The sequence below is a fragment of the Giraffa tippelskirchi genome, chromosome 4 (assembly GCF_054371585.1).
Source record: "Giraffa tippelskirchi isolate mGirTip1 chromosome 4, T2T-mGirTip1v1.2.pri, whole genome shotgun sequence".
Taxonomy (NCBI): Eukaryota; Metazoa; Chordata; class Mammalia; order Artiodactyla; family Giraffidae; genus Giraffa; species Giraffa tippelskirchi.
Genome location: NC_137278.1, coordinates 178,670,224 through 178,697,744, shown reverse-complemented (window position 1 = coordinate 178,697,744; position 27,521 = coordinate 178,670,224). Strand labels below are relative to the sequence as shown.

At 38.6% G+C, this 27,521-nt stretch overlaps 1 protein-coding gene across 6 annotated transcripts in view; it reads right to left on the bottom strand.

Moving 5' to 3' along the window:
* Positions 1–27,521, bottom strand: part of ITPR2 (inositol 1,4,5-trisphosphate receptor type 2) — a 563,179-nt gene that overhangs the window by 325,616 nt on the left and 210,042 nt on the right. For all 6 annotated transcript variants that reach the window (XR_014051645.1, XM_081483690.1, XM_081483688.1 and 3 more), the window contains 5 exons: positions 16,994–17,187; positions 12,826–12,955; positions 10,688–10,745; positions 8,552–8,717; positions 7,405–7,578 (listed from right to left, as the gene is read on the bottom strand). Coding sequence is in view for 5 of the 6 variants with exons in the window: in XM_081483690.1 (XP_081339816.1) it covers positions 7,405–7,578; positions 8,552–8,717; positions 10,688–10,745; positions 12,826–12,955; positions 16,994–17,187 (722 nt within the window). In the remaining variant the exon portion in view is untranslated. The remainder of the gene's footprint in view (positions 1–7,404; positions 7,579–8,551; positions 8,718–10,687; positions 10,746–12,825; positions 12,956–16,993; positions 17,188–27,521) is intronic.

Sequence of the window (27,521 nt, the reverse complement as noted above, 5' to 3'; positions counted from 1 at the left end):
AAAACATAGCTTTGACTATGTGGACCTTTATCAGCAAAGTGATGTCTCTGCTTTGGAATACATTGTCTAGGTTTTTCATAGCTTTTCTTCCAAGAAGCAAGCATTTTTTAATTTCATGGCTGCAGTCACTGTCCATAGGGATTTTGGAGCCCAAGATAATAAAATCTATCACTGCTTCCACTTTTCCCCCTTCTATTTGCCATGAAGTGATGGACCAGATGCCATGATCTTAAGTATTTTTAATGTTGAGCATCAAGCTAGCTATTTCACTCTCTTCTTTCACTCTCATCAAGAGGATCTTTAGTTCCTCTTCACTGTCATTAGAGTGGTATCATCTGCATATCTGAGGTCGTTGACATTGCTCCCAGTAATCTTGATTCTAGCTTGTGATTCATCCAGCACAGCCATTTCTCATGATGTACTCTGCATGTAAGTTAAATAAGCAGAGTGACAATACACAGCCTTGTCACACTCCTTTCCCTATTTCGAATCAGTCTATTGTTTCACGTCCAGTTTTGACACACATACAGGTTTCTCAGGAGACAGGTAAGGGGATTCGGTACTCTCGTCTCTTCAAGAATTTTCTGCAGTTTATTGTGATCCACATAGTCAAAGGCTTGAGCGTAGTCAATGAAGCAGAAGTAGATGTTTTTCTGGAACTCTCTTTCTCCATGATCCAGAGAAATATTAGCAATTTGATCTCCGGTTCCTCTGCCTTTTCTAAATCCAGCTTGTACATCTGGAAGTTCTTGGTTCATCTACTACTGAAGCCTAGCTTGAAGGATTTTGAGAACAGTCTTGCCAGCATGTGAAATAAGCGCAGTTGTATGGTAGTTTGAACATTCTTTAGCATTGCTCTTCTTTGGGACCGGAATGAAAACTGAACTTTTCCCATCCTGTGGAATACCATTTGTCAAAATCTGTGGGATGCAGTTCCTTAGGAATTATACCATTCATTTTTTTTAAGTCTGCAAAGTATGTCAACATAAAAGGCTAGTGTATAATAGGACAAATATAATGAAATAGCAAACAAGCCCAGGAGCTTAAAAAGCCAAAAATAAATTCATTTAAAAAGATGAATAAAATGTGTACAGCTCTGGTGAGATTGTACCTGACATCATACATTTGTCAAAACCCACAGAATTGCACAACCCAAAGAGTAAAATCTAAAGGGAAAAAGAAGAGAATGAAAAAGGGCTATGAAGCTACAGATATAACAGAAATTTTAAAAGATAATGAAAGATGAATAAATTTGAATACTAACGTATACAGCTAGAATAATATACAAGTTGACCCACAAGAGAAAAGTTTAACGAATTTATAATCTCTACAATATTAATTACTAGTTGAAATTTACCCAAACTAAATCCAAGGCCAATGCAGATTTAGACAAGTTCTACCAAACACTGACGGAAGAGACTATTCCAATCTTAACCAAAGAAAGGATAAGATTCTATAACTCACTTTGTTATGGAATTAGTCTAACCTTGATACCAACAACTGAAAGGAACAGTACAAAAGGGAAGATTAGAGACCAACCTCACTGATAACATAGATGTAAAATGGTAAACAAAATGCTCACAAGCTAGATGTAGTACTGTATAAAATATCACCAAGACATATTTATTCTAGAATACAAGGTTACTATAGAAGTCTATTGATCATTCATGTTATTAAAATTAGCAGATGAAAATTAAAGAAAACACCATCTTGATAGATGCATACACTGCATTTAATTAAAATCATAACCACTCATGGTAAAAATTAGCAAATGAAAAACAAGAAAGAATTTCCTCAATTGATAAAAGGTATCTACAAAAAAGTATAATAAACATCATGTTCAATAGTGAAATATTAAAATTATTCCCTTTAAAATCAGAAGCAAAACAAAAATGCCATTAACACATCTGCTCAACACTGTACCAGAAAATCTTACCAACACAATAAAATAAGAAAAGAAGAAATAACAGATGAAAAGATAGTACTCAAGTTTAAACTTAGAGCATCACCATGACTTGATATAAAAAATATTTTTAAACTCAGTAGTAGGTATACATGAAGTGGTAGGATCTAACTACCTTCCCACACAGAATTTAGCTTAATCTAAACTGGAAGAGGAAGTGAAATGTCCAATAAAAATATAAAAACATGTTCAACTTCATAAAAATCCAGCAAAATGAAAATCACACAGGGATAATATACCAAACACATCCAATTATCAAAAATGGAAAAGCGAGAAAACTAGTAGTCTTCATGATGGGGAATTACAGAAATTCTTACATACCCTGGGAGTATCATTTGTTCTTTGGAAAGCAATTGACATTATTCGGTAATCATACTAGATGTTTACACCTAAATATACATCCCGAAGGGTCTCTTAAACATGTGCATCAGGTGACATTTCAAAGTTTTTAAAGCTCCTTTTGGTAGCAAATTTCCTTTCAAGACACTAGAACTGTAAAGAATGAAAATGTCCATGAAGAGTTTACTAGATAAACATCTGCATAAAATGTAATAATGTATATTAGAGAAAATAAAATAAGTCACTGCTACACAACAACGAAGACAGAGAACAAAAACATACCTAAACAGACTAAATAACTATTTATGTCTTCTGCTCATTTTTTGATTGGGTTGTTTGTTTTTTTGATATTGAGCTTCATGAGCTGTTAATATACTTTAGAGATTAATCCTGTCAGTTGCTTCATTTGCAAACATTTTCTCCCATTTTGATGACTGCCTTTTTATTTTGTTTATGGTCTCCTTTGTTGTGCAAAAGCTTTTAAGTTTAGTTAGGTCCCATTTGTTTATTTTGGTTTTTATTTTCATTACTCGAGGAGGTTGGTCAAAAAAGATCTTGCTGAGATATATGTTGAGGAGTGTTCTGCCTAAGTTTTACTCTAAGAGTTTAATACAATGAAATATTACTCAGTCATAAAAGTGAATGAATTGGGTCATCTGTAGAGATGTGGATGGGCCTAGAGAGGGTCACACAAAGTGAAATAAGTCAGAAAGAGAAAAACAAATATTATATATTGATATACATATATATATGTGGAATCTACAAAAAATGGTGTGTTTGTGTGTGTGTGTGTGTTAGTCGCTCAGTTGTGTCCAATTCTTTGGGATCCCATGGACTATAGCCTGCCAGGCCCCTCTGTCCATGGAATTCTCCAGGCAAGAATACTGGAGTGGGTTGCCATTTCCTTTTCTAGGGGATCTTCCCAACCCAGGGATCAACCTCTGGTCTCCTACACTGCAAGCAGTTTCTTTACCAGCTGAGCTATCAGAGGAAAAAATGGTGTAGATGATCCTATTTACAAAGCAGAAATAGAGACACAGGCATAGAGAACACCAAGGGGGAAAGCAAGGAGATGGGAGGGATTGGGAGACTGGGATTGACACACATACGCTATTGATACTATGTATAAAATAGATAACTAATAAGAACATACTGTCTAGCACAAAGAACTCTATAATGCACTGTGGTTACCTGAATAGGAAGGAAGTCCAAAAAGGAGGGAAAGTATGTATACGTACAGCTGGTTTATCTTGCTGTACAGTAGAAACTAACACGTAAAGCAACTGGACTCCAGTAAAAAATTAATCTAAAAAAGACTAAATGCAATTCTTTTCATTTGCTAAATGTTTTAGAAATACAGATACACATAGTAAAACCACTATAAGTAAGGCAATTATTAACATAAACTCATGAAAATGGTTGCCTCTGGAATACAGGGATGGACCATGGGGACATCTTATTGGTAATATTCTATTTCTCAAGCTATACACTAATTTCAACAGACTGTTCTACCTCAGGAAGTATTGAATTTCCCATCACAGAAGTTTGTTTTGTTTTAAGAAATATCTCACTTAGGTGAGCTATTTAGAGACAGAACAAATACCATATAGGAAATGGACTTGATAACCCTACAAGTATCTGTCAAGATTTCATAATTCCATGTGCATCATAACAAACAGCACAATATGTTGCTCATAACAAGCATTCACTGACTGCAGATTTTTGGCAGACACTATTGGTTGCTAACCTACATCCTCACTTCCTTCTCCCTTGCCAGCAGATTTTTTAAAAATATTTATTTATTTATTTGGTAGCACCAGGTGTTAGTTGCAGCATGCAGGATCTTTAGTTGAGGCATTCAGACTTTAGCTGCAGCATGTAAACTCTTAGTTGCAACATGTGAGATCTAGTTCCCCGATCAGGGATTGAACTCAGACCCCCCCCCCACATTGATAGAATGGAGCCTTAGCCACTGAACACCAGGGAAGCCCCACAAGCAGATTCTGATTTTGTTTATCCTTCCCCCGTTTAACTCAGGGGAGAGTATTCTAGCCTGTGGAGCATCTTTTATTTAGTCTAAACTCACAGTCCCTTGGTTTAGAGGTAAACATGTGGCCCTGCTTCAGCCAAGGAGACATGAGATAGAATCTACCGAGGGGCACCTGGGAAAGGTTTACTTGCTGTTGAGCAGGAGACCCAGAAACGCATAGACATTCTTTCTTGGGGTGTTGTGATGCTAGAATGAGGATATCCTGATGCAACCATGAGGAAGATCAGTCTCGGTGTAAGGCCACTGGTCCATAATGATTGCACTGAGACAATAAATTAACTAAAGCTGGAGTCTTACTTCTTGACTTGTTGGTAACTAATATGTCACCATATTGTCTATATTTTTCCACTGAAGTCATATCAACTGACACACCATACGCAGAGTTTGCTCATTTAATCTTCACGGTAACACTGTGAGCTAAGTATCATTATTAAGTTCACTGAATGGACAATGAAAACAAAACTGAAAGAATTCAAATCAGTTGCCCAAAGTCACACATATAGTGAGTGGCAAATTCTAGGGTGCCTGACACCAAAACCTATCCTCTGAATGCCCTATCCATTCAAGGCCCATCCATCTTCCTGAGGCTGTGTAAGGTGAAAAGAAAATCCCAACAGATCTGAGGGGTCCATACGCATCTAAGGTACAAGTCAGTGCTGGCGGCTGCAGTATTTATACAGCAGCCGATGCAGATTCTTGGCCTCTGAATCGTGGCTATGATGTTTGACCTTGAAATCTATAGTCCAGAGGCAGCCTCTAAAACTGTATTCCTCCAGCCATTCCGAAAATTTAATTCCTTGTATTAAATCACTTCCTGCTTTAAGTACCTAAAATTATTAACATGTGCTAAACTGATAAATCCTGACCTCAACAAATAAATATATTTCAACTTTATTGATTTATATTCATCTGAAGTCCCTAGAAAAATAGTTTTATAGCCCACGTGTAATGCAGTTTTATTTTTAATAAAATGACTATCATCAGATGACTTATTCATCTTCTTTCTCACATAAATACAAACTTTTATTAAACTGCTACGAGGATGTTGTGGATATACACTTAAGAGAGGTTCTTTCTCCACTTTCCCTCATGACTGGGAACTTAAACTGTAGACTAGTGACTGAGATCCCTCGCGGAACATCTCACTTCTACTCTTAAGTGATTTTCTGGGCAAACTTTTACAAAAAGCATAATGCATTTTTCCTAAGGTTTAGAGTTGTTCTCTATTAAAATAAAATAATGAAAAGTTCTGAAAAGGGAAGAGACATTACATTTATCCTCTAGAATATTTACAAAATATGTATTTGTAAAAGGAAGAGGTATTCTAACTTCATGAAAGCATAATACATCTCTTAATAACTTTAAATATTGTATCAGAAAGTGCAATTTTAGTTAAAGAGCCTGGAGCTTATCATTAAAAAGACCTAACTGAGTTAAAATCACATAGCGCTGCTTGATAGTGAGAAAATCCTTGGGTTTTCTGAATTTCAGTTAATTCAGCTGATTCAGAAATGTGATCTTTATAACTATCTCCAAAGTTTACTGTAACATTTTAAAAAAATATACCTTGCATGACAGTGTCTGCTTTAAGAGTTGGTAACATAGCAAATACTATATAAATATTGAATTTTCTCTTATATCTTAAATATGCTATGAAAGAACTCCATTTCAACCAAAAAAAAAAAAAAGCTGTAGAAATTCTACATGCCACTAACTTACATCATGTGTGTGTGCATACTTGGTTGCTAAGTCGTGTGTGACTCTTTGCGACGCCATAGACTATTGCCCACCGGGCTCCTCTGTCCATGGGGATTCTCCAGGCCGTTTCCACCTCCAAAGGATCTTCCTGACCCACAAATTGAACCCATGTCTCCTGAATCTCCTGCACTGGCAGGCAGATTCTTTACCATTGAACCAACTTATATCACAAAATCACAGAAAAGTTTCTAAAGAATTAAGTCAAAAATATTGTGCAGATCAGTGGCGATTAGTCCTGAGACAAGTAGAAAGTAGTTACCTTACCCACCACTGAACTTCCCTTTGGAATTTTTCAGCATCTTGACTTTAATTATTTCCCATTCCTACTAATTACCTCCTACTCAACACCCTACAATACAAAATACTTTGGGTATTCCAACAAACAGAAAAGTTGGGGCAGGTAAACCCCTCCAAACAGTTTACATTCCTGTAGACTAAAATAGTAACTAAATAGGGACTTCCCTGTGGTCCAGTGACTAAGATCTGGTACTCCCAAAGCAGGGGACCCAGGTTTGAATCATGGTCAGAGAATTAGATCCCACATGCCACAACTAAGAGGTCACATGCGGCAACTAAGAGTTCACTTGCCACAACTAAAGATTCTGCATGACAAAACTAAGATCGAAGATCTCGCATGTTGAAACTAAGACTCAATATGGCCAAATAAATTAAAAAAAAAAAAAAAACTAAACAAAACACTGGACAGGTACTTAAGAAACTCAATATACTATCAATTATGGTGTTGACACTGATTTTCTAAAAAATGCTCAAAAAATTTTAATGGTTTATTTAGTATTTAGCAAAATGCAGAAACAGCAGTGAAATTAGCCCAATGAAAACTAAAATCAATTTAACAAAAGACTTACGAGCACCATTTTACCATTTTTCAGATCAAACAAATTTGGGGGATTTTCATGTTGGCAATGTCCTTTCATTTGGGTATTTTTACTTATTTATAAGACTATTCAATAATGAAAAGAATGATTTATAGGTTGGCAATAAAAAAGCCACCATGAACGTTAAAAATGAAAATTCCCCTTTCTTCATAGGTTTAGGCTTACGATCTACTCCTTTTTTCTCTACTTCACTTCATCTTGTGGTCTTGATTCTTGGATTATAAGATTGAGAGTGGGAAGGAGAAAGAGTGAAAAAGGAGACATGATGTAATGAGAACAATTAACAAGAATTAAGCAAAATACAAGTTTATGTGGATTATCGACTTGGCAAATGGAAATTTTATGCTGGTTTAAAAGATACTGTTTGGATGATTTCAATTTAGATCTTGAAAACAAACCTCAATTGGCTCTTCACCACCTTTTACTTGATTTTCACCCATTTCTCCATTCTCATAGCTGCTGCTCTTCTCAACCCATAACTCGGATTTCTCGACAGTAAGTCGAAGCTGGTCTAGATCTGCCTTGATCTGCTTGTAGTTATCTACATCCTGATTAGACACCAGCAACTGCACCTGGAAACAGAATTTCAATCCTTGATTTACTTACGGAATTTCATTTATGTCAAAAATTCCAAGCCTTTTAACATATATGTCCCTCAGTTGAAGTTTAGTATTTCTAGGCTATTTATGGATATTTTACATGTATATTGATCATGAAGATTTACCTAAAAGTATCTGTAAATTCTACTTAATACCGTCACATGTTATAAGGAATTATACATATAAAAAAGTAAGCCATAACAATGCTTTTCAAAATGTTAAAGCGTAATTTAAAGTAAAAGATACCCTAACTTTAATTTTACTGATAAAGTTAATTTTTCTGAGACTCCCTGTTTGAAAGAGGTAAAAACATAAAAGTAAGTAGAAGAAAATACCCATACAGTCTAAAGCTTAATTTGCATATATTATGTGAATATATGAATAGTTTTATCTATTTATATAATTACTTTTAATTATTTTAACATATTCCTATAAAATTTCCTAATGAAGATCAATGTTCTATTAAGGAACTATTAGTGAAATACATGGAAGCCTAGAGATAGTCCTCATTAATGGTCTCAAAATTGGTATCATTCAAAGATGACAAAAAAAAACATTAGATCTATCACAATTCCTCTCTTCTGTATTCATGTATTTTTCAATCACAAAACATTTATTTAGGTGCAGTACCCAAACTGATCAGTAAAATTTAGGGTCAGAATAACAGCAGGGGTGGCAACAAAATTCCTAATATGGTATTATCCCCCAGTGCCTTCCTAAATCTTAGTGCCTATCATCCACATTAAAGATATTAACTGAAAAATCACTTTCTAAAATAGATCACGTCTTGGCTGCAGACAAGGCCATATCTATCTTTAAAAATAGAAAGTGTCCCCAGGAAAAGCTGCAGTCTCATTAACTCTGCAACCATTAAGTCAGGTTGGATGCTATAAACAACATTTCAGAGCCTCTGTGGGCGGAAGCACTGAAGGCTACTCAATCTCACCTGTTTAAATGCCTGTAAAACTTCCGCTCTCTGGCTGAAGTGCTTGAACAGCAGCTGCAGGGCTCCGGATAGCAGAGGCGGGTAGTCATGCATGATCAGATGAATGAGGACCCGTAAAAACGTCCTGCCTCCTTCATCATCAAGTTGAACTGGATTTTTCTCCTTTCTGTAAAACCAAAACATCATTCTAAAAGACTTGTATTTACATTAAATCTAGTCATAAATGGCTAAAATTGTGTATACATTCTCAGACTTAACACCATTTCCATCATAACCCCTCCACAAAAAATTGGAAATTGCAAAGGAAGATGTTTTTACTTTCTTTGGCCTCACGTTACTAACAAGGGGGCTTCCCAGGGTGGCGCTAGTGGTAAAGAATCTGCCTGCCAATGCAGGAGACATAAGAGACGTGGGTTTGATTCCTGGGTTGGGAAGATCCCCTGGAGAAGGGCATGGCAACCCACTCCATTATTCTTTCCTGGAGAATCCCCAGAAGCAGAGGAGCCTGGAGGGCTACAACCCATAGGGTCACAAAGAGTCGGACACGACTGAAGTGACTTAGCTTGCAGGCACAACTAATGAGGAAACAGAACTTAAAGAAAAGCTTGTGATTGTCCATGAAAGGAGAGGTGACCAAAGTCCCAGTCTGTCCAAGACTGAGAGGGTTCCTAAGTTAGGGGACTGTCAGTAATTGCCATAGGAAAGTAGCAGGCAAACTGGGATGATCAGGTAATCCAGGAACAGACAAAAGATAGAATATGAATCAATCCAGAAGCGTTTATTAAGAAGGCATATCAGCTGGATGCATGTCAAGGGCCAATTTATCATCACCACCCCCACTCTCCCACTGGAGAAGGAAATGGCAACCCACTCCAGTACTCCTGCCTGGAAAATTCTATGGATGGAGGAGCTTGGTAGGCTACAGACCATGGAGTCGCAGAGGGTCGGACACTACTGAGAGACTTCACTTTCTTTCTATAGTTCCTTTTGGAGAAGGAAATGGCAACGCACTCCAATGTTCTTGCCTGGAGAATCCCATGGACAGAGGGTCCTGGTGGGCTACAGTCTATGGGGTTGCAAAGAGTCGGTCACGGCTAAGCAACTAACACACACACACACACACCACTCCCTGACCAGGCCCAAAACCTCCTCAGGACAGGCGGTGAGGCAGTGAGGCACAGGCATGCGCATGCGCCCGTGCTCAGGCAAGGCCATATCCAGAGCAACTCCGCAAGATTACCCAGATGAAAAGTTGGTTTATTTTATGGCGAAAATCATACACTGGTTTATCCTCTTCTCAGGAATAATGAAATACTTGAATAGGAAAACACAGTAACAATAACAACAGCAGAAACTGACAAAACAATATAAAAACAAACCTAAACCAAAAGTTCACTAGAGATAAAAATCCTTTTGGGGCTTCCCTGAGTCTTTCTTCTCGTCTTTCTTATCAATCAAAGAAAATGCAACAAAAGGCTTAGTACAGAAATCTGTTAGGTACATATGGCAAATCTGCGATAAAAATGGATGCTAGAAACTCGATATTTGTAGCTCAGACATCGTACGGGTTTTACTTTTCATTCTATTAGTTTCATTTCTGGTGAAACCAAAGAAACAACCTAAAAACAATGAATAGTATGGCTCATAACAGCAAAGGAGGGTAGCCATGGCACAGATATTTCATTTTCTTCAGTCATATGGATATTTCCAATTGGCAGATAATAAGCGTTAGTTCTCACATACATAGTTAATGATAACATTGAAAGAAGTTATTTTCTTGCCTCAAATTTCTCCGATTTGGGGAAGCAGTGTTTTGCAAGATCCAGTGATATTTTTGCCAGGGGATTTAAAGGGCATTGGTATGCTGTCATTATTTGAGGAAAGAAAAGCAAAGAATTCAGGGGAAAGTTCAACACACTGATCTCATCTCTCCTGTCTTTTTTTTTTTTTTTAACCTGACCTAAAGAAAAGCTACACTTTCTCTTCTATAGTAAATTCGCAGCTTCATTTCTGGCAAGAATTATGTTGGCAACCATAAAGGATATAAAATTACGTAGATATAGGGAACAATAAAGTATCATAAAATTCTAAGTAAAATCTTATTCATAAAATAACGATACATAAGTGCTACTATACCTTCCAGCAAACATAGTTTCTGCCTGAGCTGCAATTTCATCTATATCAGGAACAATAGCTGCAAAGATAAATGGTAAAATGGTAAAAAATCCATTCATTCTTTATATTTTTATAACTAGGAGTCCCAATATTTATATTAATGTAGCATACCTAAAAATATTTTTGTCTTAATTTCTTTATGCCACCAAAAGTCAATTAACACTTTAAAAAGTCACAATACATTGTCTCTTATTCATCAATATTTTAAATTGAAGTTTATAATTTAAAATCATCATACTCAAAGATACATTGAAAAGATCACAAAGAACTATTTACAAAGTTTCTTCATCTATATAGGCACATGTGTGTGTGTGTGTGTGTGTGTGTGTATAAAACTAAATACACACATACCTATATACATATATACATACCTATGTGTATATATAGATACATACATATATACATACCTATATACATATATACATATAATTTGAATGGGTAATGATATGGAAGGATAATATTTTTTAAAGAATCACAATATACCTATAAGGAACCTTGTTATTACATGGTACTTCCAAACAATATGACCTTTATACCTAAGTTTACTTTTGCAATTCCATACCTTCTTCTTGTGGGACAGAGTGCTTTTTTTTTTTTTAATGTGAACCAGTCTTGATTCCTCACCCATCCCTCCACTAACATTTTGAAGATGTCTATGATAGGTACACAATTTATTTTTCATCTCCAAAGCATGAAAAGAAAAAGGAGCAAGAGATAAAAGGGGAAAAAATTCTTCCCAGAAAGCTACCTCATACAAATACAACCGATTTAAGAGGTTAGATAAATCAAAGAAGACTGGTTTTCTGGGGATGCCCCTAGACTTCCCCTCCCACACTTTTACTGACAGAGCTCCTTTTTCCAGAAGTCTGGCTTCTGAGAGCCAATAATTGTTATACTAGTGTCAATGCAAACGCCAGCATGACTTTCTGGTTCTGGCTCCTCATTCCTGGAAATAGCCCCTTGGGGTTCTACACTTCTGGGAAGCATAAAAGCAGCACAGCTGCAAATGTGCCAGGGAGACTTCTAGCTCAGGAGAGCTGAACTCCATCTGTAGAGCACGCTGCCTTTGGATGATACCGATGAGTCAGGGAGCAGGAAGTTTGGCTTAGCATACATGTTAACTATGCTGACTTTCCTATCAAACCGACTGATGCACAAAGAAGAGGCTCCCTGATGTTATCACAGTGGTTGTAGTTCCCAAGAAGTTTCATATCTGTATATAAATCCTACCCCAGCAAAAGAGTTCTGTGAACTGGCTAAATCGTCAATGACATAGATTCCATCTTCAATATGATATAGTTTCCAGCTTGTCACGGCTGGCCTGATCTAGCCAGAAAAAAAATGATGATCTAATATTTCTTAGGTTTCATAAGGTACTTTCTAGAGTCACAACATTTTTACAATAATTTTTATGCTCTTATATCATTATGCTCCTTTACTCACAGAGAGAGTGGCTTCATTCTTACACACTTTAAATTTGAAAAACTGAACAACAGTACCAATTTACAACTGTACAAGGTAATAAAGAACCAACACACACACATACACAGTAAAACCAACACCCACATCCAGACCTTTATGGGAATGCCATGTCTTTATTCTTGAGTTGGGTAATTCCTACAAAATACCTTTCTTCCTGATAGATGCATTTCACATGCTCTATGATCAAGCCAAAAAAATAATCCCCTTGGATTTTCACCAAAACAACACGATTCTTAAAAGATTCAGACCTGGAGTTAGAGAGACCTCAGAGAGAATCCCTTTTCCACTACTTCATAACTTTAAGCAAGTAACTTAATCGCTCCAACCTTGTCTTCTTATCAGTAAACTGGCACAATAAAGAGTACTCAAACTTGTGGAGTGGTGAAGATAACAAGAGAAACTGCATTCAAAGGACAGAGCAGCAGCAGCAGCAAACATCCTCCCTGCCATTCTAGACAAGTTATTTAATTTCTGTCTCAGCTCCTTCATTTCATTGGTGGAGATTATTTGGACATTTTTGTCTCATAAAATGCTTCTTGTCTTAAAACATAAAAAGGAAGTTTAAAGCTCTCATGGAAACATCATCCAGAGAGTAAATATTGTCACAAAGGTAATACCTGATGGCAGCAGTGTATCAGGTGAGCCACTGGTGGACGTTTCAGCATTTCCATTGTTCTCCCCGAATTCCTTCTTATATATTGACAGCATATAGGAGATCCTATAATCTAGTCTGACACTCAAGATAAACTATAAGAAACATTAAAAACAACATAAGTTTCTTTCGTCAGCATGGTGTTTAAAAATTCATTTCATTACAGAGCAGCAAGAACAACAAAACTATCAACATGTCACATGAACTAGTTCGAATCTTTACTGGAAAACTCAACACTTCCATCGCACAAATGATAAACAGTCATAACACTAAGAACAGTGAGGCATTTGCATGAGCCAATGTCAGTAAAATCCCTCAACAGTTTTTGAAAAGAAGACAACTTGACTTCCCACGATCACTCTTGGACTATTCCAGGAGCGGGTATCCAGTAGATATGGATGAAGACATTATGATGACATAATTTCCTGAGCCCTGAGCAGAGTTTCCACCGGCTGCACAAGAAAAGTGCTGGAGCTGAGACCCTCATTCACAACAGAAAGGCCAAGATTTTTGCTACAATAGTGTGGATTCTGACTATAACAAAAGGAGTCCTGGACCTAGGTTTCAGAGGGGCAGCTTAAGTAACAGCATCCGGTATACCAGGGATATGCCTCACTGCTGCCTGGCTCCCCTGGGCTCTGTGTTGCTGTCCTTGTTCTCTTTAATGGACGTATTGACAGAGACTAAGTACCAATAAGGTTCCCATCTGTGCTCAGCACTGAGAAGGATGCAAGTGCCTGGAGCCCAGGGTTCTCAAGAAGAGTGATGGAGTTGGAAAAACTAAATATATTTTGCTATAGTGCTGTTTGTTGTTGTTACTTGTTTTTTTGCTTCACTGCACAGCATGTGGAATCTTAGTTCCCCAAGCAGGAATCAAACCCTCACCCCCACAGTGGAAGCACGGAGTCTCAACTACAGGGCTGTCAGTCCCTGCTACAGCATTGTTAACATACTTAGGAAATGACTGAGGGCTACCCACGTGGTATAAAATAAAACGGAGATCAAGAAGGGAAAGGCATATGTTGCTATCTGAGTGGAGATGGGAAACAACAGAGAGGCAGACTTACACAGGGCAACCTGCCATCCCAGTTTGCCTGGGAGAGTCCTGGGATAGCCTTTGCTCCCAGTATAATTATTATCTGTGTCCTCTACACCCTCTTAAGAGATGCTCATTGGAACAGCAAACAATAAAGATCATGCAAGTTTCAGAAAACTTGGGGTTTGGTGGTACCCTCTAAACCTAGTTCTCACTATCTATGCCACAGCCAGTAGTGGCAGACCCCCATCTCCCTCTTCCCACCCTCCCGCCCCTTGCTCTCTCTCCTTTGGTTCTTCTCCATCCCAACAGCACAGGCTGGAATGCCTGCAGTGTCTCTCTTGCCTCCTCACATTTATTTTCATTGTTCACTTTACCTTGAATATTCTTCTCCTCTACCCCATAATTACTAGCTTTCGAGATATCCTCCAAGGTCCTGTTTGAATCCCTTTTGAAATGAAGCTTTCCCTGGTTCCCCAGTGCAAATCAATTTTTCTCCTTTTTGCTCACCCAACACATTATTTACAGCTACAGGTCCAAAGCTGAATGCCTCTCTCTCTTCCTTCTCCCTATTCCTCTTCTGCTAGACCTTTATGTTCCGCCTGGGTCACAGTCACGCTCCATGTCAGCTATGTTCAGTCAAGTTCCACAAACATGTTGAAACTGAGGCAGGTACCAAGAGTGCAGAAAAGGTGCCAAGGATATAAAACCTGCCTCCAAACAGCATATAATCCAGAGAGAAAAGCAAACACCAAAGAAACTCTTATTAGCATGCCCTGAGCACCACTACAGCTATTAGTTGAACTGATTCCAATTACTAAGGGGATTTTCAAAGCTGGAGACAGATCGTGGGAGAAGAGGGCTGAGAAGGGACCAGTGGGTTTGGTGAGCAGAATGGCAGGAGCAGAAGCTAGACTGCAGGCGCATAAAATGAAGAGTTGTTTTTTTAAGCGAATTTATTTCTCTAGTGGCTCAGACGGTTAATAAAGCTGCATGCCAGAGTTTGATCCCTGGGTCGGGAAGATCCCCTGAAGAAGGAAATAGAAACCTAATCCAGTATGCTTGCCTGGAACATCCCATGGACAGAGGAGCCTGGCAGGTACAGTCTATGGGGTCACAAAGAGTCAAACTAACACTTCACTTTCATGTAAAGAACAAAGTGTGAAAACATAAATGAATGAAACACTCATTGGCTTTTAGTTGAAGATCAATAGTCAAAGAATTATATTTTATAAATAGAGCCAAAATTCAAACTTTCATCTCTAATATAGTTAATTGTGAAAAATAATGGAAGGAAGAAGGGAAGGGGGAAAGGGAAGAATAAAAAGAAAGGCAGAGAAAGAGAGTTAACAAAGGGCTGAAGGCAGAGGGAGAGAATGAGAGAGAAACAAAAAGACTTAAAGAAAATACACAAATGATGGGAAAAGAGAGGAAAGGCTTGAGAGGAAGAGGAGCTGGCAAGAAAGCCGGAGACTTGCTTAAGGAACGTGCCTACAAAGGAATTCTTGAAGAGACGTTCTAAAAAAGGAGCACAGGGGAACACAGACAGGGAATCAGAGTCAGACACAGACACACAAAAACCAGAGCAAGAACACAGGTCCAACAGGAAATACGTGAAGAACCCAAACGCAGCAGCAAAAGTAAGCCAATCCTGCCCTGCCCTGCCATGATTTCGCCATCTCATCATTTTTTAGCTGCAACCGACTGTTTTGTAAATGCAGAATATCTGCAACCGTTATTGGGCTAAAATGAGGACATGTATTTCAGAGGCTGTCCCATGAGGAGGATGACACTAAGCTGGAAGCCCTTTAGGCCCACAGGTCAGGTGATTGACACCTTCCTTGGGTTAAGAACAGGACAACTGAGTGATTACTCAGGGTAGTGAACACGGGGTTGGGATGCCTGCCAATAATTTCTTGGGACTCAGCCTTTGGAATTCCTGGGGGAACTGTGAAACTTTTTATGATTATAAATCTAATTACTTTAAATAAAAATGTACAGATCCTTCCAGGACAACTAACCCACTTCTGGTAGCTAGTCTACATTAAATTAGGATGAAAGACTTAGTAAACTGTAGCCAGAACTTTAATAGATCCTCAAAAACTCCAGGCTCCAATTTTCAAATATGGAATAAATGCTATAATTAAAGTATCATAAAACTACTTTCCAAACTTAAAAAAAATGCTAAGAATTCATAGCTATAGTAATGGGATTTTATTTACTATCCCATACTAAACCACTGGTCACAAAATAGCAGTTTACTCCTTTAACTTCATCGACATAGGTATTAGACTAGGTTAGTTTTTAAATGTATATATTATTGATCTTCCCTGGTGGTCTAGTGGTTAAGGATCCTCCTGGCAATGCAGGGGACATGGGTTCAATCCCTGGTCCGGGAAGATTCCACATGCCGTGGGGCAACTAAGCCCATGCACCACAACCACCGAAGCCCAAGAAGGGCAATGAAGAGTAACCTTTACTCACTGCAACTAGAGAAAGCCCACACACAGCAACTAAGAGCCCACACAGCCAAAATTAAAAAATAAGAACATAGATAAACAAACATATTTACATATATTATTCCTAGCCTTTTGGAAACAAAAACATCAAGACAGTCACTTATATAAAATGCTAAAAACAGTCATTAACTTTTAAGTTAATAAAAATGAAAAGTCTCTTACTACGATAAATCTGTATATATAGAATCAAATGTCCAATTCAATTAAAAGTAAAAAAAGAGTTGGAATTCAATCTTAACTTCGCCTACTCTGAAACCCTTCTTAAATTAAGGTAAAATTAAATCAAGGTCAATATTTAATGACAAAATATATATTAAAGAAGTTATGTCAACCTCAGAGCACTCCACATTTGTTAGGTATCATCATTAAACTATTTAATGGGCATGCACACATGTAATTAATATGTTAAATAGTGTCAGTGTGAGATTTCCTACCAGGCTTATCATTATCTTAAATGAAATAAAATTAGATCAACAGCATTTCAGAATATTTACACAGTGATCTGCAACAAAAAGTTAAGACCTTAAACCAACAGGCACAGGTAGGTGCTTGCTGCTTCCCTCCCATTAGGCCCTTACCTGTAAAATCTCAATGATCTTCAGCTTGGTGTCCATGACGGTGACGTCCTCGTGATCAGTGGGGCTCCCCTGCTTGCTGGGGTGCAGGCTGGGCTGAATGTCAGGCACACTCATGGGGAAGATAGAGCCTCTGCTGAGCACCATCTGGGTCATCATCTCTCCCACCCCATGGATGGTTCTCATGACATTGTTTCCTGGCACAAGAAAAGTCCACAAGTCAACACACACGCCACCTCGGGAGACAGCTGTTATATCCGTTGGCCACAACCAGACTGAAAATGTGGCAGGAAGAGCACTAAGGATGAGAAAGAAGAGCATCAGCCCTGCTCCGGATCTTTCCTTGCAGATAAAGTCAAAATAGTGCAGACACATTTCAGAATGACAGATTTTAGAAATACAAGTTTACTTTTCTCAGAAAATGCTTTCAAATGACACACGGCAGGTGAGTTGTTGCTGGCTCTAACAATATCCAAAGTAGGTCCTTCTGGAACACAGGAAGTCCTACCATCTATCACACCAAGAGGTACTAACTCTTACAGTCATGAGGAAGAAAGGTTATCAATCTCTACCACAAAGTACATTGCAAGTGAGGATACAAAGACTACAGGAAAACACTTAAATGGTGACTAGTGTCCTAATCCTACCCTCAAACCTAGGACTTTTTAGCTTGGCTTTCATAATGCTTGTGAAAAGAGCTTGGGAGGAGAATTTCTACAGCTTCATTTTAAGAAAAACTCTTTTCTAGAGAAGAAGCACATTTTATCCACTTCTTCATCAATTTGAATTTAAAAATCGTAATTCAAAATCCACAAAAAGCAACTGTGTTTGAGATAATTACAGAAAAAAATTACTAATCATCATTTTCAACGAGGCATCCTGCCTCTCCTGCATCTTGAGTTTGGCTCCTCATTTAATTTGTCCTCCAATAAAACTGCCCACAGGCTTCACTTGTGGCTCAGCGAGAAAGAATCTGCCTGTCAACGCGGGAGATGTGGGCTCAGTCCCTCGGCTGGGAAGATCCCCTGGAGAAGGGAATGGCAACTCACTCCAGTCTTCTTGCCTGGAGAATCCCATGGACAGAGGAGCCTGGCGGGCTGCAGTCCACGGAGTCGCAAAAGAGTCAGACACGACTAAATGACTGAGCACGAAGCGTGTACAAAACTGCCCACACACTCATTCCTCACACTGACCACACGCAGCTGTACCAAAGGATCCTCCTGTCACTGCTATGATTTACCCTCTCCTCTGCTATTTCTCACTTCTAAATCCCTACAACAAGAAATGAGAATTTGAAAGAACAACTCTCTACTTTCTTTTCTAAACAGTGGTCTTTGCTTCGTGGGTGTTCACAGAGCTTTGCCTCAAGCAAAGACCTAAGAATCTGGCAAAGAATTTTCCTTTCCCCAAGTGTCTCAGGGTATAAACCAAGAGAAAGGGAAATGGAAATAAGAAGGGATAAGATTAAACCCTCAGCTCCAAGCAAAGACCATAAACTGTGGGAATACCTACAGGATTGAAAGGCAAACAAATAAAGAAAAGGAAAATATTTAAAGGATGATTCAAGAGAATCTTCATGGTCCTGTGCACAGACCACAATTACCATCAAGCCAGTGGTAACTGATATTATTTGTACACTGTGAAAGGTGAAATGCCTTTTTAAATTCATTATCTTAGCCGCAGATTAAATCACTATACATAAAAGAGGGTGGTACTGAAATAATACATTTTTGAGAATGCAATGAAGGAATATTTTTTTCTAGAGTGGCATCTTCCAGGCAGAAATTACTTAGGGTTTTCATTCTGAGAGTCTAGGACCTTTTATTACACTGCTGCTAGCATAAACCCAAAAACGGGGATAAGAAAAAGTACATGAAAGATAATTTCCAAGTTTGTACAAGCTTGAGACAAAGGATTTGAGACAGCCTCATTTTCTATCAGAAAAACCTCGAGACAGAATACTTCATTGTCTGTGGTTCCCAAATAATCCTAACAACTGAGCATTCCTACATCTCCCCACCAACTGCAGGCATGTGATCTGGTTGCTGGCAACAGTTTTGGATCATCAGTGTTCAACCAGTACATTTATCTGAGGCTCACCCACTCCAGCGTTCTTGCCTGGAGAATACCAGGGACAGCGGAGCCTGATAGGCTGCCATCTATGGGGTCACACAGAGTCGGACACGACTGAAGTGACTTAGCAGCAGCAATTCCAGTATGTATATGTAGTAGCCTCCAAATGATGCTAGCTTACCACCAACACAGAACAGGCTCTTCTGTTATTCTTACCCTTGATTCACACAAAAATCCTAGGCACCCACATTGTCTGCACCTTATTTAGATTTGCAAGGAAAATAACCATTTAATCCAAATGACGGTTACACACAAAACATTTGCCTAGACAATTCTTTCCCCCCAAAATATAGATCTTGTCATCAAGCAATTAAAATCTAGAAGCCAGTTCTGTCATAATAGATAACACATGCTGTCAATAAAATGCGAGGGCTCATCCCAGTGGCAACACATCATTAGATGCCTCTGGCACATTGTGGCCACAAAACTCTCCTAACATCGCTGTGTATGGCCAATGCTGAGTTTGCAAATTAAAAGATGCTATGTCTTCCAGAGTTTCTGGGTGGTGATGAGAAGTGCTTCAATTATGATCTACTGCTGCTGCTGCTGCTGCTGCTGCTGCTCAGTCGCTTCAGTTGTGTCCGACTCTGTGCAACCCCATAGACAGCAGCCCAACAGGCTGCCCCGTCCCTGGGATTCTCCAGGCAAGAACACTGGAGTGGGTTGCCATTTCCTTCTCCAATGCATGAAAGTGAAAAGTGAAAGTGAAGTCGCTCAGTCGTGTCCGACTCTTAGCGACCCCATGGACTGCAGACAGCTTGGAAAACATAAATCAAACACCACATAAATCACAGACAAGCAAGGCTCCATTTTTTCCCACAGAATTTTTTTTTAATTCTAAGACTGTTGAGATAACTCAGAGGTGATTGAAAGTGAAAATCACTCAGTCGTGTCCAACTCTCTGATCCTGATAATTACAGATCCCCTTCTCCAGGGGATCTTCCCAACCCAGGGATTGAACCCAGGTCTCCAACACTGCAAGCGGATTCTTTCCCATCTGAGCCACCAGAGATGCCCAAGAATACTGGAGTGGGTAGCCTATCCCTTCTCCAGGGGATCCTCCCAACCCAGGAATCAAACTGGGGTCTCCTGCATTGCAGGTAGATTCTTTACCAGCTGAGCTACCAGAGAAGCCAGAGGTGATTAGTCTTCAACAATGCAAATGAAGAAACCATGTCTGGCATGGTGGCTGCCATCAGGGCTTGCATTGAACTGGCAGCAGTCTGTAGTCATTCTCCAGGATCCATCTGTTTTCTGCAGGGCCCAGACTGTTGAATTAACCAGAGGTATGGATGTCTCTTCTCAACCATGATTAGTTAATACTACTGAAAAGTTTTCAGTGAAAAGGCTACTATACTATAACATAAATCCTCTGGATAAATTCAGGTTTTCAATGTCATTTATATTAACCCAGAAGCTAGAATTTGGATTTATGTACAAAGTGTATTGAGATGGTTTGAAAAAGGGAGTCACCTTTGTTACATAAAATACAAAGGAAGGAATTTCTTAGAAACCAAAGCAGACAGACTTCACAGGTTCTTTCATTATATGATTGTATAGGTATTTTTGGGCTTCCCAGGTGGTGCTAGTGGTAAAGAACTTGCCTGCCAGCCAATGCAGGAGACATAGAGACACAGGTCTGATCCCTGAATGGGGAAGATCCCCTGGAGGAGGGCATGGCAATCTACTCCAGTGTTCTTGCCTGGAGAATCCTATGGACAGAGGAGCCTGGCAGGCTACAAGTGCATAGGGTTGCACAGAGTCAGACACGACTGAAGCGACTTAGCATGAATGCTAATCCTAATGCCCTCAAGAGAAAATCCCCCAAAGCAAGACAAGTACAGTAAATGCATACTAGAAATGGTGACTGGAAATGGGTTGAGAGTTCATTGCTTTGTTTCTTTGATGGTTTTTGTGAGTGAAGTTTCCATTACCAATTCCAGAGATAACACTAAAAGTGTGCTGACCATAATTGAATCTTTCCTTATTCCAAAGTCATTTTATTACTGGCCACACTATGGGATTCAACAATCTTTAACACTTTTGTGGATTTACAGAGAGTGTACGGGATTTAGCAGAATCTTACTTGATTGATTGAAATTTACTGTAATCCTCTGGTGTTTTATTTAAAGTCATTCTTTACCTGCTATCTCTTTCTATTAGAAATACTTTTCTCTGGGGACGTCCCTGGTGGTCTAGTGGTTAAGAGTCCACCCTGCAATACAGGGGTTGCAGGTTCAATCCCTAGTTGGGAAACTAAGATCTCACATGCTGCGGAACAACTAAGCTCCAGCATCACAACTACTGAGCCCACATGCCACATCTAGAGAGTCCATGCACCTCAACAAAAGATCCCACATGATGCAAGGAAGATTCCACATGCCACAACTAAGACTTGACATAGTCAAATGGACAAATAAATACTTTTTAAAAAAGAAATACTTCTCACCTATGAACACATAATAAAATTGATCATCTGGGTTTTCTAGCTGTTCAGATTTCAGATAGACATTCCTGAAATCTTCTAAGCATTTATAAGAGAAATAGATATATCTGATAAGAGTTCTGTGAATAACTGCTCACGGCAATTTTCTTGTTTTGTGCCTACCAAAGGCAACTCTCAATGCTTTAGAATAATGGAAGCCAAAAAATGGATAACACCAAAACCATTCTTATTTCCCTGAAACACATTTTTATATTTGGACTTGGAAAAATATATCTGCTGTCTTCATCACTCATTTGAAACAGAATGATGTTAAACCATAAAGACATGTTTCAGGACATCTTTCTACTTCCCCTCCCTGCTTAGCAGCTCCTTATAAACCTCCTCTTGCTGGAAAACGCCTACACTCTGTAGAGCTAGAGCAGTTTTCTATTTTGATCATTCCCTGGAGCAGTGCTTTCTCCCAGTGGTTAGGGTCTGGGTTCTAAAAGGACTTTTCTGTATGCACACACACGCAAAAAAAGCATTAACACAAGATCAAAACCTTAGTTAAGATAGTGGTATAATCAAAGTAACAGGGAACACGGTATCAATCTAAATTAAAAGAAAGATTAAGATTTAGCATCCCAATAAACAAGTAAGTAACCAGCACTCCCAGTTCAAAGTCAGATAAGAATAAGAGCTACATATACAGTCCACATAGGTTTTTTTTTTTTAACTGCTCAATGGTAGTTTTAAAATTTATTTTATTAAAGTATAGTTCAAAGTTACAATGTTGTATTAGTTTCCAGAGTACAGCAAAGTGATTCAGTTATACACAAATATATATATATATATATTCTTTTTAATATTCTTTTCATTTATCATTTATTACAGGATATTGAATATAGTGCCCAGTGCTATACAGTAGGACCCTGTTATTTATCCATTTTATAAATAATGGTTTGTATCTGCTAATTCTATTCCTTTGTTATCCCCTCTTCTCCTTGGCAACCACAAGTCTGTTCTCTATGTGAGTCTATTTTCTTGTAGATAATTGTACATAAATTCATTTGTGTCATATTTTAGATCCACATATAAGTGATATCATATGGTATTTGCCTTTCTCTCTCTGACTTACTTCACTTAGTATGATAATCTTCAGGTCCATCCATGTTGATGAAAATAGCATTGTTGTTGTTCAGTCACTCAGCCATGTCTGACTCTTTGCAATCCCATGGACTCCATGATGCAAACGACATTATTTCACTGTTTTTACGGCTGAGTAGTATTTCTTTGTGTATATGCATCCTATATACCACATCTGCTTTACCCATTCCTCTGTCAGTCACACGGGGTTTTAATCCATGTGCTGGAACTGGAGAGAACTTGGTATTCCTCTGGTCCCCAGATGGGAACTTGGCTCTCTCAAAATCCTTTCTGATTTCTGGCACAATGTCACCTCTTCAGACCTCTTCTGATCACCCTCTCTAAAGAAGAACTGCCATCACTCTGGATCCTGCTTTACATTTCAGTCAAGGCGTTATCACTGTCTCACATCATATTTTATATTTGTGTATGTGGTTATTGTTTTCCTCCCCCCTAAAAAAGAACATAACCTCCATGAAGACAGAGGTTCTGCCTGGTTTACTACTCTATCTCCGGCACCAGGCACAGTGTCTGACATGCTACAGACATTCAATCAATGCTTATTAGATTACTGCACAAATAAAATAAGTTGGATGAACAAATGAATTATTAAAAATGATATGAACTGTACAGGCCCCTGAGTCCATGGGATCTCCAAGGCAAGAATACTGGAGTGGGATGCCATTTCCTTCTCCAGGAGATCTTTCCAGCCCGAGGATCAAACCCACATCTCTCGCATTGGCAGGTAGGTTCTTTACCACTTGGCCACCAGAGAAGCCCAGAAAATTTACAGTACCAGCTAAGAAAACAGAAAACACGCCCCTCATCCCAAATTTAAGAACCGATACAAAGCACATGAGATAGTAATAGCATGGACAGTATACAAAATTACTTAGGACAAAGAAGCGGTGCTGGGAAAACTGGTCAACCACTTGTAAAAGAATGAAACTAGAACACTTCCTAACACCACACACAAAAATAAACTCAAAATGGATTAAAGATCTAAACGTAAGACCGGAAACTATAAAACTCCTAGACGAAAACATAGGCAAAACACTCTCAGACATAAATCACAGCAGGATCCTCCATGACCCACCTCCCAGAATATCGGAAATAAAAGCAAAAATAAACAAATGGGACCTAATTAAAGTTAAAAGCTTCTGCACAACAAAGGAAACTATAAGCAAGGTGAAAAGACAGCCTTCAGAATGGGAGAAAATAATAGCAAATGAAGCAAAAGACAAACAATTAATCTCAAAAATATACAAGCAACTCCTGCAGCTGAATTCTAGAAAAAGAAACGACCCAATCAAAAAATGGGCCAAAGAACTAAACAGACATTTCTCCAAAGAAGACATACAGATGACTAACAAACACATGAAAAGATGCTCAACATCACTCATTATTAGAGAAATGCAAATCAAAACCACAATGAGGTATCATTTCACACCAGTCAGAATAGCTGCTATCCAAAAGTCTACAAGCAATAAATGCTGGAGAGGGTGTGGAGAAAAGGGAACCCTCTTACACTGTTGGTGGGAATGCAAACTAGTACAGCCACTATGGAGAATAGTGTGGAGATTCCTTAAAAAACTGGGAATAGAACTGCCATATGACCCAGCAATCCCACTGCTGGGCATACACACAGAGGAAACCAGAATTGAAAGAGACGCGTGTACCCCAATGTTCATCTCAGCACTGTTTACAATAGCCAGGACATGGAAGCAACCTAGATGTCCATCAGCAGATGAGTGGATAAGGAAGCTGTGGTACATATACACAATGGAATATTACTCAGCCATTAAAAAGAATACATTTGAATCAGTTCTATTGAGATGGATGAAACTGGAGCCCATTATACAGAGTGAAGTAAGCCAGAAAGAAAAACACCAATACAGTATACTAATGCATATATATGGAATTTGAAAGATGGCAATGATAACCCTATATACGAGACAGAATAAGAGACACAGATGCATAGAACAGTCTTATGGATTCTGAGGGAGAAGGTGAGGGTGGGACGCTCTGAGAGAATAGCATCGAAACATGTATATTATCATATGTGAAACAGAACACCACTCCAGGTTCGATGCATGAGATAAATGCTCAGGGCTGGGGCAATGGGATGACCCAGAGGGATGAGATGGGGAGGGAAGTGGGAGGGGGATTCAGGATGGGGAACACATGTAAACCCATGGCTGATTCATGTCAATGTATGGCAAAAACCACTACAATATTGTAAAGTAATTAGCCCCCAATTAAAATAAATAAATTTATTTAAAAAAAAATTACTTAGGACATTTTTTTTTTCCATTGGGAAAATTACCTTAGGGTAAGAAGACTAAAAGTCAGCTTCACTGAAGAGATAAAATTTTGAACTAGGCTTTGAATGGGGTGAAGGATTTAAATTAGTGTAAATCTTTCACAAACCATTTCACCACCTGATGTTCAGAATCTTAATCTGAATTAAAAAGTTTCCAATTTCTTGTAAGAAGAAAATTCTATAATGTGCCCCAAAAGTCATGAAAAATACCATATAATTGTGAGGTATTATCTCAAAATGAAAAGTGGAGGATTTGTGCATGCTTTCACTAAACTTCTGAAAAACAGCTCTTCTCTGTTGCATTATGTTCTATTACAGTGGTCACCACCTTACTAATGAGTATGTGATCCATCACATAATCATAGCTCATAATCACTAACACACTGGTGGGGTTGACACAAAGTATCACCTCTAAAAGGAGTCTCGCAGAGGAGTGGTTTGTAAAGCATACTCAATGGACAGAGGAGATAATATGACACCTAATCTTTTTCATTCTGAATAAACACTCAGTGAGTACAATACGTTGATAAGCCACTGACAGATTCCAACTTTCCAAGTAGAAATAGAGCAAAGCAAAACCTACTGAAAACATGTTACTAAGGTATAGTAGTGTTATTATCCATCGTTTTTTTTGAATATCAAGTAGACTTCTTAGAAGAAAATTATTTCCCATTCCACACCCTAAAGAAGAGTTACACAAAGGATGAATTGAAAAAGCAATTCACACAAAACAGTGGTTGAGTTCTACATCTTATTTTGAATTTCATCACTGTCAAATATTGACAAAGTCATTTCAGTATTCCAAACCTCAAGGTTTCATTTTAATTTGCCAAACTGATCTTTAATTCTTAACAGCTAGTAATGCAAGCAGTAAGTGGATTTACTATTTTTATAATTGAGATGCAAATTAAATATAGTGCAATACACAGCCCTTAAATGAAAGGCTGTAGCAGTTTGGAAAAGGGAGGACCCATACAAACCACAAAGTACCCAGACAGTCAGACATTTCTATTATCCAGACAGCTCCTTTGTGCCCTTTCCCAGTTAATCCCCTCCACATTTTCCCTCACCACCACCACAAAAAATAACCACTCCTCTGATTTATCACACTGTAGAGATATACGCTGAATAATGTACAGTTTCATAGGTATGATTTTAGAAGCTGACTTTAGCCAGAGTACTATTAAATCAGTCATTGTTCAAGTACTAAAGGGCCTCTAGCTCCTTGCTGCTCTGTTGTTGCCTCCACCAGGTAAGTGTATCTGTCAGTGATGGGTGAAGTCAGAAAGAGCACACTTTCTTAAGAGTATTTATTTATTTACAGCTGTTCTAGGTCTTCGTTGCTGGGCATGGGCTTTCCCTGGTTGCAGCGAGTGGGGGTGACTCTCGAGTTGTGCTGTGTGGGCTTCTCACGGTGGTGGCTTCTCGTTGCAGAGTGCAGGCTCGAGAGCACAGGCTCAGTAATCGTGGTGCACCAGCTTAGTTGCTCCACAGCACGTGGGATATTAAGAGACCAGGGATCGAACTCATGTCCTCTGTATTGGCAGGGGGATTCTCCACCACTGAGCCACCAGGGAATCCCAGAAAGAGCATATTTTGCCAAGTCAAAGATAATATGAAACAAAGAAGGATAACTAATATAGTAAATGACTGCATCAAATCCCAAAACTACATGAATAGGTTGAAAACTAAGGGATTAAAATCAATAAAACCAAGAGCTGCTTCTTTCAAAGGCTAAACAAAATAGCCAAAACCAAAACCTCTGGCCAGGCTCACCAAGAAGAAAGGAGAGACAACCTAAATAAACAAAATAAGAAATGAAAAAGGAGAAATCTCATCTGATATCCTAGAAACACAAAGAACCATAAAAGAATATTAGGAAAGTGAAGTCGCTCAGTTGTGTCCAACTCTTTGTGACCCCATGGACTGTAGCATACAAGGCTTCTCCGTCCATGGGATTTTCCAGGCAAGGGTACTGGAGTGGGTTGCCATTTCCTTCTCCAGAGGATCTTCCTGATTCAGGGATTGAACCCAGGTCTCCCACATTGCAGGCAGACGCTTTACCATCTGAGCTACCAGGGAAGCCTTTATGAACTGTTAATTATGTGCCAACAAATCTGACAACTTAGAAGAAATGGACAACTTTCTAGAAACACACAGCACACCAAAACTGAATCAAGAAGAAATAGATGATTTGAATAGACCAATCACTAGAAGTGAAATAGAATCTGCAATAAATTAAAAAAAAAACACAAAACTCCCTACAAACAAAAGTCCAGGACCAGCTGGCTTCATAAATGAATTCTACCAAACATATGAAGAAGAAGAACTTATACTGATCCTTCTCAAACTCTTACAGAATACTGAAGAGGTGGGAATACTCCCAAAGACATTCTATGAAGCCACCATTACTCTGATACCAAAACCAGACAAGGACAGTAACAAAAAAGAAAATTACAGGCCAATACCTTTGATAAATAAAGATGCAATAATTCTCAACAAAA